This window comes from Cetorhinus maximus, chromosome 38, assembly GCF_964194155.1.
Source record: "Cetorhinus maximus chromosome 38, sCetMax3.hap1.1, whole genome shotgun sequence".
In the NCBI taxonomy this organism is placed as follows: domain Eukaryota; kingdom Metazoa; phylum Chordata; class Chondrichthyes; order Lamniformes; family Cetorhinidae; genus Cetorhinus; species Cetorhinus maximus.
The window spans coordinates 1-12,500 of NC_135916.1; the positions used below are offsets into that span (position 1 = coordinate 1).

Genomic DNA, 12,500 nt, shown 5'->3' on the forward strand with positions numbered 1-12,500 from the left:
CCCTCTCTCTCTCTAACGGCCCCTCTCTCTCTAACTCCCCCCTCTCTCTCTCTAATGTCCCCATGTTGTCTCTCTTCCCACCCCCCCACCATTTTCTCTCTCTCTCTTCGCCACGTAGTCTCCCTCCCCCCTCCCCCACTGTTCTCCCTCCCTATCTCTCCCTTAGATGTCCTCTTTCTCTAATGAGTCATTGGGTATCAGGAGGAGCCTGGGTATTGGTTGAGAGATGGGACAAGCCGTTGGGTGGATGGTTTGAGGAGGACTGGACACCGGCTTTATGGGTTTGGCCAAAGAAGCAAAGAGCGGCAGCAGGGGTAATTATCGTTTGACGGGGCCGAGCGGTGAGATACGTTGCCTGAGGGGTGAGGAGGATTTGGAAAGAGAATTGGACGATGATGTGAAGAGCAGAAAGTCTGGGGCTATGGATAGTCAGACAAGGTTGGTTGCTTGTGGGCCAGTACAGACAGGAAGGGCAGAATGGACCTTCTGTGGATCAAACACTCCGTGAAGTCACTAATTTTCTGTTCAACTGCTTTCCTGACGTGGCCCAATCGGAAGTCAAGTCCTCCTGAGATCATCTGAACCTTCCCACTCAGCCGGCGCTTAGAGGTTAAAGGTGATGCGGGAAATGTGAATCTCTCTTTGGCTGGTTGGTTGGTTGGTTCAAAGGCTCGAAATGTTTTCATGCATTTGAATTATCTTCTTCCCCAGTCCCAGTGAGCTGTCCGTACCTCACCTCAGATACCGATAGCTCTCAGGTTGCCCTGGGGCGCAGGGTCAGGATTAAGTGTCAGTCCCACAGAGGCACGCCGCCCATCCATTACCAACTCTACCGGGACCAGCAACTCGTTGCCGACAGGACACTCACTGACGCTGGACCAGGGACCTTCAGCTTGGCTGTGCAGTCCGAGGGGGACAGTGGCGTGTACTCCTGCGCTGCCTCCAATGGGATGGCTTCTGTTTCCAACTGCGGCCAGACATTGGCCCTAACTGTCGCAGGTACTCCTCCAAGCCGAAGAGTGTGTCATTCGGAAGCGTTGGGGGGGGTTTTCAGGTTGTTAAGGAGGCCGGGTGCAAACATCTGGGGGTGCTGCGCTGAAGGGTAGGAGCACGGGGACAGGAGTAGGCCAATTGTCACGTCAAGCAGATAGTATACCTCTACGCTAATTGCCCCACTATCCCCATGTGTCATGAATCCCTGGATGTCATTAGAGAAAGAGATCATGGGGGGAGAGAGAGAGAGACAACATGGGGGAGAGAGAGAGAAACAACATGGGGGAGAGGGAGAGACAACATGGGGAGAGAGAGAGAAACAACATGGGGGAGAGGGAGAGACAACATGGGGAGAGAGAGAGAAACAACATGGGGGAGAGGGAGAGACAACATGGGGAGAGAGAGAGAGAGACAGCATGGGGGAGAGAGAGACAACATGCGGGAGAGAGAGAGAGGCAATATTGGGGAGAGAGAGACAACATGGGGGAGAGGGAGAGACAACATGGGGGAGAGAGAGAGAGACAATATTGGGGGAGAGAGAGAGACAACATGGGGGAGAGGGAGAGACAACATGGGGGAGAGGGAGAGATAACATGGGGGAGAGGGAGAGAGACAAAATTGGGGGCGGAGAGAGAGGCAACATGGGTTAGAGAGAGAGAACATTGGGGAGAGAGAGAACATAGGGGGAGAGAGAGAGACAACATTGCTGGACGGGACAGAGAGGCAACATGGGGTAGACAGAGAGTGAACATGGGGGAGAGAGAGAGAGAACATGGGGTAGATAGTGAGAGAGAGAGAGAGAACATGGGGGAGAGAGGGAGAGAACATGGAGAGCTAGAAGAGGGAGACAAAATAGGTGGAGAGAGAGGGAGACAACCTGGATGGAGGGGTGGGGGAAACAGAGGGAGTTTAGCATTAGGGACCTAGCCATTGGCTGACTGGAGGGTGAGGGGGTGTGCGAGCACCATGGAGACTGAGTACACTTTGGGAGAGCGCAAACTGGTGCAATTGGCAACATTTGGCCATGGGTGTAAGGTGGGGCATCCGGTTGATCTCCAGCATTTGAGCTTCTTGCCCACACTGGACACCCTGCCCTCATAGAGTCAAAGTTACTAAAGCGGGTGAAGATTATTGAAGGAGCGCTGGATGAGGAATAGCATTCATCGCTTCAAAAGAACTGGGCATTTCTAAAGCGGAAGATCATATTTGCCGACTGTGCATCGTGCACTGTCTCCTCTCTGGCTCAATAATTAAAGGTAAAAAACACAAGTGGGGCTGACATGCCCCTTTAAAATGAAGCAATTTCGGCAGAATTGAATTTGAGAATCACTTTCCACGAGACAATGTTGAAGAAATGGAGGAATAATCTTCAGCCCTTTACCACTCTGGCTATCTCCCTGTGGTTAGAAACGCTGTGGCAATGGGTGATGCTGTGGTCACTGTGCGTTTTGAGCTGTATTGATGCCTCGATTTATTCCCTCCCTCCCTCCCTCCCTCCCTCCGCAGTCCCGGTGAGCTGTCCGGGTCTCACCTCCGTTCAGGGTAACTCCTCCGTCGCCGAGGGAGACAGGGTGAGCTTGGTGTGCAAGTCCCACAGAGGAACGCCGCCCATCCATTACCACCTCTACCGTAACGGGGAGCTCATCGACGAGAAGGTGGACACCGGCACTGGGAGAGGGGCCTTCATGGTGACTGTGAAGTCCGAAGGGGACGGGGGCCTGTACACCTGTGGTGCAGAAAATGGGGTCGCCCATGTTACCAGCTGTGGAGAGCCAACGGCACTCACATTCACAGGTAGGACCGGGATCCAACACAGTGCGCGGGGGCTAGGGGGAGAAATTATTCTTGGGTAGCAGCTCCACCCCACCACCAATCCCAGAGTCTCCCATTCCCTGTGCATTCAGTCCAATTCCTGCCCAATCCTAGATTCTCACCGTCCCTCTACATTCAGTCCAATCCCCCCAATCCCAGATTCTCACCTTCCCTGTGCATTCAGTCCAATTCCCTCCCAATCCCAAATTCCCACCATCCCTGTGCATTCAGTCCAATTCCCTCCCAATCCCAAATTCCCACCATCCCTGTGCATCCAGTCTAATTCCCCACAATCCGAAATTCCCACCATCCCTGTGCATCCAGTCTAATTCCCCCCCCAATCCCAGATTCCCACCATCCCTGTGCATCCAGTCTAGTTCCCCCCCAATCCCAGATTCCCACCTTCCCTGTGCATTCAGTCTAATTCCCTCCCAATCCCAAATTCCCACCACCCCTGTGCATCCAGTCTAATTCCCTCCCAATCCCAGATTCTCACCTTCCCTGTGCATCCAGTCTAATTCCCCCCCCAATCCCAGATTCCCACCTTCCCTGTGCATCCAGTCTAATTGCCCCTCAATCCCAGATTCCCATATTCCCTGTGCATCCAGTCTAATTCCCCCCAATCCCAGATTCTCACCTTCCCTGTGCATCCAGTCCAATTCCCCCCAATCCCAGATTCTCACCATCCCTGTGCATCCAGTCTCATTCCCACCCAATCCCATATTCTCACCATCCCTGTGCATCCAGTCTAATTCCCCCCAATCCCAGATTCCCCCCTTCCCTGTGCATCCAGTCTAATTCCCCCCAGTCCCAGATTCTCACCTACCCTGTGCATCCAGTCTAATTCCCCCCAATCCCAGACTCCCCCCGTCCCTGTGCATCCAGTCTAATTCCCCCCAATCCCAGATTCCCCCCTTCCCTGTGCATCCAGTCTAATTCCTCCCAATCCCAGATTCTCACCTACCCTGTGCATCCAGTCTAATTCCCCCCAATCCCAGATTCCCACATTCCCTGTGCATCCAGTCTAATTCCCCCCAATCCCAGATTCTCACCGTCCCTGTGCATCCAGTCTAATTCCCCCCAATCCCAGATTCTCCACTTCCCTGTGCATCCAGTCTAATTCCCCCCAATCCCAGATTCTCACCGTCCCTGTGCATCCAGTCTAATTCCCCCCAATCCCAGATTCTCACATTCCCTGTGCATCCAGTCTAATTCCCCCCCAATCCCAAATTCCCACCATCCCTGTGCATCCAGTCTAATTCCCCCCCAATCCCAGATTCCCACATTCCCTGTGCATCCAGTCCAATTCCCCGCCAATCCCAGATTCCCCCCATCCCTGTGCATCCAGTCTAATTCCCCTCAATCCCAGATTCCCCCCGTCCCTGTGCATCCAGTCTAATTCCCTCCAATCCCAGATTCCCACCTTCCCTGTCCATCCAGTCTAATTCCCCCCAATCCCAGATTCCCACATTCCCTGTGCATCCAGTCCAATTCCTCCCAATCCCAGATTCCCCCCGTCCCTGTGCATCCAGTCTAATTCCCCCCCAATCCCAGATTCTCACCCTCCCAGTGCATCCAGTCTAATTCCTTCCTTTCACCATGTACAACCCCTTTGCTTTCTCCATTCCCCACTGAGCCCTGAGGAATTCGGCCCCTCAATGGGCTGGGCAGGTAATAGTCTCCCTGATCTGGTCACATGCCCCTGGGAAGTTCTCCGTACCCCTTTGGCACGCTTCCGTTGAACAATTCCCGCTCACCTGCACTTGCAGTGCCGGATTCATGGATGGAGACGCTCTGGTACATCCGATCGACATGAATCCAAACTCACCTCCTGCCCCCGCACATCCCTTCCTAAAGTGTGGGGATCAGGGACTGAGCATAAGGGACCAGCTGAGACCCTTCCCCCATCCCCCCCCAACAACGTTTCCAATTCACCGCTCACCTCCTGGGCTCATTGGAGCTGGAGCCTCTACCCCTGAGCCCATGGACAGTGACTGAGCATCTCTCCCATCGCCGATCCGGGAGCGTTACCATCGATCGCCCACCCGGCGGGTCTACAGGGAAGGTCTAGTGGGGGCAGGCTTCACGCGTTAGACCCTCTGGGTTGGAGTCCTGCTGCAGGACATGGCTTAATAATGCAGACCCTGCAACTGTGAGTCAACTTTGCTCGAGAAGAGGTGGCGCTCAACGCAAAACAATACAAAAAAGGTCCATTTTATTAGAAGATGGGTTTTGAGAATGTGGTGGACATTGACTGAGGGTTTGAACTGTTTGTTAGTTAAGTGTAGGATCGTATCCCTGTGAGGGTGGAGCGTCTTGGGCTACGGGGAGATGTAGACGGGGATGGTCCAATGGGCAGAGAAGTGGCAGATGGAGTTTAACCCTGGAAGGTGTGAGGTGATGCACTTTGGGAGGGTCGTATTGGACCTGAGCTCCCTTTCTCCCTCCGGAGGTTCGGCCGGACCTGCTCAGTGGCCACCCCCCCAGCGCCTGTTTCTGTTTTTGAACTTCCTGTCTCCGGCATTCATGGTGTTCTTGCCTTTTCTATCGGATGATTGACCCTCCTCCTCTCTTTCTCCCTTGCTTCTGGTTCTCAGTTCCCTCAGAGGGCCGTCCGCAGGTAATGCTGATCTCTGTGGCGATGACAGTTACCTTCTTGGTCCTGGTGCTGATTCTGCTTATCGTCTGCAAGACCCGGAGGCAAAAGAAAGGTAAAACCAACACCCCTTCCCCCCGCCAAACACTCTCACCCCACCCCCAGCTCCCCCACCCCATCCCAGCTACAAGACAGCGGCTAGCACTTAATCCCGGGAGCTTTAAGGAGTTTCGGAGTCGGGTTTGCTCTGTATCAGGAAGCCAATGTTATACTGGTCGTATCACAGGCGGTGGGTGGGTGGGTGGGGGGATTTGTACCCGGGCAATGATGGTGGTGGGGAGAGTGTACCCTCTTGAGAAGCCTATGAACCCCGCCCCAATAATGTGGGGAACATAGAAATATGGAAGATAGGAGCAGGAGCAGGTGATTCGAGGCTGTCCCACCATTCAATAGAATCGTGGCTGATCCTCTATCTCAACCCCATACTCCCGCTCTCTCCCCCATACCCCTCGATGCCTTTAGAATCTAAAAATCTATCCATTTCCTTCTTAAATATATTCTGTGACCCAGCCTCCACTCTCCCGCTCTCTCCCTCTCTCTCCCGCTCTCTCCCGCTCTCTCCCCTAACCCTAGATGCCTTTAGAAACTAAAAATCTACCCATTTCCTTCTTAAATATATTCTGTGACCCAGCCTCCACTCTCCCGCTCTCTCCCCATACCCCTTGATGCCTTTAGAATCTAAACATCTATCCATTTCCTTCTTAAATATACTCTATGACCCAGCCTCCACTCTCCCGCTCTCTCCCGGTCTCTCTCCCCAATACCCCTTGATGCCTTTAGAATCTAGGAATCTATCCATTTCCTTCTTAAATATATTCACTGACTTGTCCTCCACTGTATCCTGTGGTAGAGAATTCCACAGGCTCACCGCCCTCCGAGTGAAGAGGTTTCTCCTCACCTCAGTCCTAAATGGCCTGCCCAGTATCCTGAGACTGTGACTCCTTGTTCTAGATTCCCCTCCCCTCCCCATCCAGTCTGTCCATTCCTGTCAGAACTTTACACGTTTCGATGAGATCCCCTCTCGTTCTTCCAAACTCCAGCGAATAAAGTCCTAGCCGACCACAATCTCTCCTCATATGTCAGTCCCACCGTCCCAGGAATCAGTCGGGTAAACCTTCGCTGCACTCCCTCTATAGCAAGTACATCCTTCCTCAGATAAGGAGACCAAAACTGCACACAATATTCCAGGTGTTGTCTCACCAAGGTCCTGTATAATTGCAGTAAAATATCTTCACTCCTGTACTCAAATCATCTTGCAATGAAAGCCAACATATCATAGCAGTACAGAACCTGAGTATTTCTGGTAACAAGAAAACCAGAAACATACTGATGAAACTATGTGCCTTGCGCTTATCAGCTCAGTCATGCCAGAGCTCCAATGGCAAAGGGGGCAACCATTTATACTGCAGGAGCAGAGAGTGCTGATTGGTTGGCAAGTGGACTCTGACTGGTAGTTCACCGTCTCCTGGAGAGCATTCTCCGTAGCAGTGCCTCCATCCATCTGAGCCCACTGGCCAACTTATCCGCGCTCTCTTCCCGTGCATTATAAATTATTGTTGGAGTTATAATTGGCATTCTTGCACGCCTGTCCCGATGAGCGCAAGGTGGGGAGCTCGGAGTGCCTGTCTCTTTTGACCAGCAACGCTCCAGTTAATTAGCAGGACCTCCGAGGGTTAGGAAACAGCGACAAGGGAGTGAGCCTACCTATCACCCTGTCATGTGGCATCCTGCGCTAATCGAGATGGCGATGAAGCAAAACGTGGATTAGATTTTTTTTTTTAATTGCAATTTATGCATGTCTATGAACAAAGTGCAATGATGTCATTGAGGGACTAACAGCTAGAGATGGTGACCTGACAAAAATTTCCTGTTTTGGGATTAAACACCCGAGATAATGGTTAACAACTGAAGGGAGAGGATCCCACAGCGAGTGGCTGCCTCACCCTCTCATTCAGCGATGTTGCTGCCGCTCGTCGGGCCTGGAATTTATCCTTACACACTCTGATCTTTCTCCTTTTGTTCAGGGAACCAAGAGGATGGCTGCCAGACTGGGTAAGGCCTCGCTTACATCCTTTTATCTAAACCCCGTAAACTATGGGAGGGGAGAAATGGTCCCTTTTCTATCAATAAGCAGCTTCTCATCCCCTCACGGTGCCCTGGAGCACTTTGAGAGCAGAGCCGCTGCGGTTTGTGTGTGTGTGTGTTTATTCTGTCATGGGGATGTGGAGTTCGCTGCCAAGGGCAACAGTTGTAGTCCATCCCTAACTGAACCATCCATAACTGACCCATCCCTAGCTGGTCCATCCCTTACTGACCCATCCCTAACTGACCCATCCCTAACTGACCCATCCCTAACTGGTCCATCCCTAACTGACCCATCCCTAACTGACCCATCCCGAACTGGTCCATCCCTAACTGACCCATCCCTAACTGACCCATCCCTAACTGACCCATCCCTAACTGACCCATCCCTAACTGACCCATCCTTAACTGTTCCATCCCTAACTGACCCACCACTAACTGGTCCTTGCCTAACTGGTCCATCCCTAACTGGTCCACCCCTAACTGATCCATCCCTAACTGACCCATCCCTAACTGACCCATCCCTAACTGACCCATCCCTAACTGACTCATCCCTAACTGACCCATCCTTAACTGTTCCATCCCTAACTGACCCACCACTAACTGGTCAATCCCTAACTGGTCCATCCCTAACTGGTCCATCCCTAACTGACCCATCCCTAACTGACCCATCCCTAACTGACCCATCCCTAACTGACCCATCCCTAACTTACCCATCCCTAACTGTTCCATCCCTAACTGACCCACCACTAACTGGTCAATCCCTAACTGGTCCATCCCTAACTGGTCCATCCCTAACTGACCCATCCCTAACTGACCCATCCCTAACTGACCCATCCCTAACTGACCCATCCCTAACTTACCCATCCCTAACTGGTCCATCCCTAACTGACCCATCCCTAACTGACTCATCCCTAACTGGTCCATCCCTAACTGACCCATCCCTAACTGACCCATCCCTAACTGACCCATCCCTAACTGACCCATCCATTACTGACCCATCCCTAACTGACCCATCCCTAACTGGTCCATCCCTAACTGACCCATCCCTAACTGACCCAACGCTAACTGACCCATCGCTAACTGACCCATCCCTAACTGACCCATCCCTAACTGACCCATCCCTAACTGGCCTTGAACTGCGCGAGTTGTTCGGCCATTTCAGAGGGTGGTCAATTGCAGGTGTCCCTATTTCACCTCCTGCCCCCCTCCCCTACACCCTCCTCCCTCCACATCCCCTCTCCTCCCTTCCCCCTCCCCCTCCCCCTGCCCATCCCCTCCCTCTCCCCTTCCCATCAACATCGCCATCCCCTCCCCTTCCCCCTTCACCCCTTCCCCCCACCCACATTCCCTCCCCTCTCCTCCCCTCCTCCCCTCCCCCTTTCCTCTACTCCCCTCCCCCCTCTCCTCTCCTCCCCTCCCCCTCTCCTCTCCTCCCCTCCCCCCTCTCCTCCTCTCCCCTCCCCCTCCCCATCCCTCCACCTCCCCCTCTCTCCCTCCCCCTCTCTCCCCCTCTCTCCCCTCCCCTCTCTCCCCTCCCCCTCTCTCCCCCTTCCCCCCTCTCCCCCCTCGCCCCATGCCCCATCCCCCTCCCCTCCTTCCCCTCTTCCCCCTTCCCCCTTCCCCCTCCCCCTTCCCCTTCCCCATCCCCCTCCCCATCCCCCTTCCCCCCTTCCCCCTCTCCCCTTTTCCCTCCCCCTCCCCTTTTCCCTCCCCTTCCCTTCCCCCTACCGCTTCCCTTACCCCTCTCCCTCCCTCATCCCCCTCCCCCTCCCTCATCCCCCTCCCTCTCCCCCCTCCCCTCTCCCTCTCCCTCCACCCCCCTCCCATGCTGGTCCGCACCCTTCTGAGGGAGGGAGGGGAACCGGGTCACAGTCCCAGAGTTAATGCACAATGTGTTGTGAGATGTGGGCTTTGCACTGGAGCCTCGCTTCAGCTCATCTCAGCTTCTGATTTCAATGCTGACTAATGTCTTCCTTTTGAAACATTTCCCTTCCACTTAACAGGACAGAAAGGAGCTCGCCGCTTCAGCACAGTCGCACACCTGCTGGTAAGACTGTTATCCACCTGTCTGTCTGCCTGTCTGCATAATGTATGACAGTCTACCTGTCTGCCTGTCTGTACACTGTGTGACAGTCTACCTGTCTGTCTGTCTGTATAATGTATGACAGTCTACCTGTCTGCCTGTCTGTTTAATGTATGACAGTCTACTCGTCTGCCTGTCCATATACTGTATGACAGTCTACCTGTCTGCCTGGCTGTATAATGTATGACAGTCTACCTGTCTGTCTGCCTATATACTGTATGACAGTCTACCTGTCTGCCTGTATGTATACTGTATGTCAGTCTACCTGTCTGCCTGTATGTATACTGTATGTCAGTCTACCTGTCTATAATGTATGACAGTCTACCTGTCTGCATACTGTATGACAGTCTACCTGTCTGCCTGTCTGTATAATGTGTGACAGGCTACCTGCCTGTCTGCCTGCTGGCCTGTCTGTATAATGGATGACAGGCTATCTGCCCGTCTGTCTGTCTGTCCGCCTGTATAATGTATGACAGTCTGTCTGTCTGTCTGCCTGTTGTCTGTCTGTATAATGTATGGCAGTCTACCTGCCTGTCTGTCTGCCTGCTGTCTATCTGTGCATTGTATGATGGTCTACCTGTCTCTCAGACACCCACCTGCAGTTTCACATGTAACCCCGAAATGTCTTCTCTCTTTATCCAGCAAATCCCGCCTCCCCTGGTCACGAAATAGTTTACGCTGAAGTCCAAATGATGAGGAAGACAGACGGTAACGCCTGTTCAGTGTTTGTTTGTTTCTTTCTTTACTTTGCACAGTTCTCCAAAAGGGGGGGGGGGAGACATGAGGATATGTGACTCCCTCACCCCAAGAACAGTCACACCCACCACACCCCACCCCACCCCCCGCGCTTCATGATTACAGGCGTCCTGGTCAAGCAGCTCCTGATGCTACAGGTCGAGTCCGCCTGACCGCCTTCCATCGGACGCTGGCCTGGACCCCCACCGTCAAACCATTGCCCTCCCACCCCCCATACACGGGACAGGCGCATTCACCCGAACCTGTAACCGGCGGGCGGGGGGGGGGGAGTTGGTGGGGAGGGAGCGAGGGTGAGGGGTGTGGGGGGTCCATAGACTAAAGCAGAGCCAACAAAAGGGGGAGGGTCCAGCCACACTCACAACACAGGATGTGCACCCCCCCCTGGTCGACCAGTTCACCAGTGCAAGTTCCTGCTCGTCAGACCCCCACCTCGTTGGGTCTCCCTGGGGAGGAGTGGAGGGATCGGTGACCCTTCCTGTCAACTTTACCCCCTGCACAAAGACACATGTCGAGAACCGTTGCACCTCATTTGAAGTTGGGATGAAATTGGGGTGCTCGGTGCACGTTTAACCCGCAGAAGGTTCTGTATTTCTTTAGCTCCGCCAAGGCCTAGCAAGACATGTTGGCCTCGCCCATGTCCCAAGGTAAAAGCGCATTTCGTTGACCCCCCTACCCCCACCCCCACATCCTCCCTTAAATTAGCCTGCCCTACAACCCTGACAACACCTGAGCTACATTGAATAAACAGGGCAGTGATCGACACTATCCCACACCTCTCAACGTAATAACAAAAAAAAATCCCAGAGAATGGGGAGAAAGCTTTTGGCATACCGGCCTTCATAAATCAAAGTATTGAGTATAGGAGTTGGGATGTTATGGTGAGGTTGTATAAGACATTGGTGAGGCCAACTTTGGAGTATTGTGTGCAGTTCTGGTCGCCTAGCTACAGGAAGGATATCAGTGAGATTGAAAGAGTGCAGAGAAGATTTACTAGGATGTTGCCGGGTCTTAAGGAGTTGAGTTACAGGGAAAGATTAAACAGGTTAGGACTCTATTCCTTGGAGCGTAGAAGGATGAGGGGAGATTTGATAGAAGTTTACAAAATTGTGAGGGGTATAGACAGAGTAAATGCGAGTAGGCTCTTTGCACTTAGATTAGGAGAAATAAACACGAGAGGACATGGCTTTAGGGTGAAAGGGGAAAGGTTTAGGGGGACCCTCTTCACTCAGAGAGTGGTGAGAGTGTGGAACGAGCTACCATCTGACGTGGTAAATGCGGGCTCACCCTTACGTTTTAAGAATAAATTGGATAGATACATGGATGGGAGAGGTCTGGAGGGTTATGGACTGGGTGCAGGTCAATGGGATTAGCGGAATAATATTTCGGCACAGACTAGAAGGGCCGAATGGCCTGTTTTCTGTGCTGTAGTGTTCTATGGTTCTATGAGCCCCTGTCTCCAATCTCTCATTTTCAATCACAATCTGATTTCACCTGAGCGGCATGTCATACTTACCTACTGATAGGGCAACCACATTAACTGGCACAATGGTGGGGGGTAATGGGAGGGGAGGTTGGAAATGGATAAGAGGACACTCCTAACTTTACCCTTCTGTTTTATTTCAGGCCACGGTGCCAACAGAGCAAGGAAACACCCAGTAAGCCTCCAATTTAACAGTGAGGGTTTGTAACATTGGTGGGAACCATAGAAACGCCGCCGGATTGACCTACTTAAAACTAGGAACATCAGAATGGGAGCAGGAGGAGGCCCTTCGGCCCCTCGATGCTGCCCCGCCATTCAGTTGGGTTCGATCATGGCTGACGGTCTACTTTTCGGCATTTTCCCAAACTGCCCTCATAGCCCTCGATATCTTTTAATATCCAGAAATCTGTCCATCCCTCTCTTCAACAGGCTCGGTGACTGAGCCTCCACAGCATCCCCCGGGGGGTACAGAATTCCAAAGATTCACCACCCACCGAGTTGAAGATCTTCCTCCTCATCTCAGCCCTGCCCCTTATTCTCAGGCTGTGTCCCCCTGGTTCGAGGTTCCCCACCCAGGGTGAGCGCCCTTCCTGCACGGACCCCTGTGTGCGAATTGTATCCACTTCATTGTCATC

General features: G+C 52.9%; 1 protein-coding gene across 1 annotated transcript in view; it reads left to right on the forward strand.

Annotated features, from left to right (window-relative positions):
- The first annotated feature begins 490 nt into the window (after positions 1-490).
- LOC144672374 (uncharacterized) overlaps positions 491-12,500 on the forward strand; it is a 13,844-nt gene continuing 1,834 nt past the window's right edge. The window contains exons 1-7 of the mRNA XM_078534219.1: positions 491-999; positions 2,500-2,787; positions 5,403-5,516; positions 7,486-7,513; positions 9,550-9,593; positions 10,272-10,337; positions 12,009-12,040. Coding sequence (XP_078390345.1) covers positions 951-999; positions 2,500-2,787; positions 5,403-5,516; positions 7,486-7,513; positions 9,550-9,593; positions 10,272-10,337; positions 12,009-12,040 — 621 coding nt within the window. The 5' untranslated portion in view covers positions 491-950. The remainder of the gene's footprint in view (positions 1,000-2,499; positions 2,788-5,402; positions 5,517-7,485; positions 7,514-9,549; positions 9,594-10,271; positions 10,338-12,008; positions 12,041-12,500) is intronic.